Source organism: Aptenodytes forsteri, unplaced genomic scaffold, assembly GCF_000699145.1.
Source record: "Aptenodytes forsteri isolate BGI_AS27 unplaced genomic scaffold, ASM69914v1 Scaffold86, whole genome shotgun sequence".
NCBI lineage: Eukaryota > Metazoa > Chordata > Aves > Sphenisciformes > Spheniscidae > Aptenodytes > Aptenodytes forsteri.
The window spans coordinates 2,486,116-2,488,082 of record NW_008795715.1 but is presented as its reverse complement, the minus strand read 5'-3'; the positions used below and the strand labels follow the sequence as shown (position 1 = coordinate 2,488,082).

The 1,967-nt window shown below is 67.8% G+C and overlaps 1 protein-coding gene across 1 annotated transcript in view; it reads left to right on the top strand.

The window, feature by feature from the left end:
• The first annotated feature begins 16 nt into the window (after nucleotides 1-16).
• Nucleotides 17-1,967, top strand: part of FSCN2 (fascin actin-bundling protein 2, retinal) — a 2,839-nt gene continuing 888 nt past the window's right edge. Inside the window, exon 1 of the mRNA XM_009283523.1 lies at nucleotides 17-839. Within this exon, the coding sequence (XP_009281798.1) occupies nucleotides 17-839 (823 nt within the window). The remainder of the gene's footprint in view (nucleotides 840-1,967) is intronic.

Sequence of the window (1,967 nt, the reverse complement as noted above, 5' to 3'; positions counted from 1 at the left end):
CCCGTGCCGGCGGAAGATGCCAACGAATGGGATCCACCAGGTCCTGAAGATCCAGTTCGGGTTGATCAACTGCGAGAGCCGGTACCTGACAGCGGAGAGCTTCGGCTACAAGGTGAACGCCTCGGCGCCCAGCCTGAAGCGCAAGCAGATCTGGACGCTGGAGCAGGATGAAGCCGACAGCTCCGTCGTCTTCCTCAAGAGCCACCTGGGCCGGTACCTGGGTGCCGACAAGGACGGGAAGGTGCGGTGCGAGGCCGAGCAGCCGGGCCGGGATGAACGCTTCAGCATCATCACCCAGTCGGACGGGCGCTGGGCGCTGCAGTCGGCCCCGCACCGGCGTTTCTTCGGGGGCCGGGAGGATCGGCTCTCCTGCTTCGCCCCCAGCATGACAGAGGGGGAGCTCTGGACCGTGCACTTGGCCATGCACCCCCAGGCCAACCTGCTGAGCGTCAGCCGCCGCCGCTACGCCCACCTCAGCGCCCACGAGGACGAAATCGCCACCGACAGCAACCTGCCCTGGGGGGTGGACGCCCTCATCACCCTCTGCTTCCAGGACAAGAAGTACAGCCTGCGCACCGCCGACGAGCGCTACCTGCGCTGCGATGGCACGCTGGTACCCGAGCCCGGCGCCCGCACTGGCTACACCCTTGAGTTCAAGGCGGGCAAGCTGGCTTTCAAGGACTGCGACGGCAAATATCTGGCACCCACGGGGCCCACCGGCACCCTCAAATCCGGCCGCAGCTCCAAGCCGGGGAAAGACGAACTCTTCGACCTGGAGGAGAGCCACCCCCAGGTGGTCTTCACGGCGGCCAACGGCAGATACGTCTCCATCCGGCAGGGTAAGGGCTGCCTGCACCCTGCTGCCTGCTCCCTGCCCGCCTCGGGAGCCCCGGCTGCCCCAAGGGCATCCCCGGGGATCGGCTCAGCCCCAAGCACCCACAGCCATGAAGGGCTCCGTGGGAGCACCCCTGGGACCCCCGCCACGGGAGGAGACCCTGCAATAACAACAAGGGGGAGGCTGCGGCCAGCGGGGCCAGGGTGGGAGCAGCAGGGGGGGCTGTGCAGGGCTCTGTGGGTGTGTATAGGGGTGGGTGTGCGCGTGCAGGGCTCCGTGGGTGTGTATAGGGGTGGGTGTGTATACGCATGTGTGCGCGTGAGCAGGGCTCCGTGCAGTGCCTGCAGGTGCATGCGTTTGTGTGCGCAGCCCATACGTGTTTGAGCACGGGTGATGCCGTGTGTGCACGCGTGTGCACAGCTCTGTGCAGCCCATACGTGCGTGCACGCGCCCAGGGCTCTTCCCAGCATGGTGGGTGCACACGTGTTTGTGTGTGCAGGGCTCTGCAGTGCTGCACGCGTGCACGTACGTGTAGGGCTCAGCTCCGCAGGCGCGCGCAGAGCTCTCTGCGGTGCCACGTGCGTGCAGGGCTCTGGGCAGCCGCGGGGGTACGTGTGTTTGTTTGCACACACAGCTCTGCGCGTGTCCTCCCCTGGCACGGGGCTGAGCCTGGCAGCCCAGGGCAGGCAGCTGCAGGCAGGAGGGGCCGGGCAGAGCCGTGCCCGCGGCCAGACCCCGCAGCAGGAAGCCGGGCACGGGCCGGCGGATGGGACCACGGCCTCCAGAGCCCGTGGGGGTCCCCGAGGGGCCCTGCTCGCCCAGGCAGCGGCGGCTGTGCCGCACCCCCGGCTGCCCTGCCATCCCTGAGGGCACTGGGAACACACCCTGGTGCCAAGCGGCTTAGAGCCGGGTGACGGTGGCAGGCAGACTATAAATAGGGGGTTTGTGCACTGCGGCGCTAACCAGATGGATGCAGCAGCAATCAGATTAACCAGCCCAATTAGCACGATTGTTCGCAAAAGGATTTACCGCTGCCGGGGAGGGGCCGGGGGAGGGAGAGCGCAGCCATGGCTCCTCGGTGCACGTGGCTGGAGCGGGGCAGGCTGCGAGGCGCGTGCCCGTCCCAAGGCCC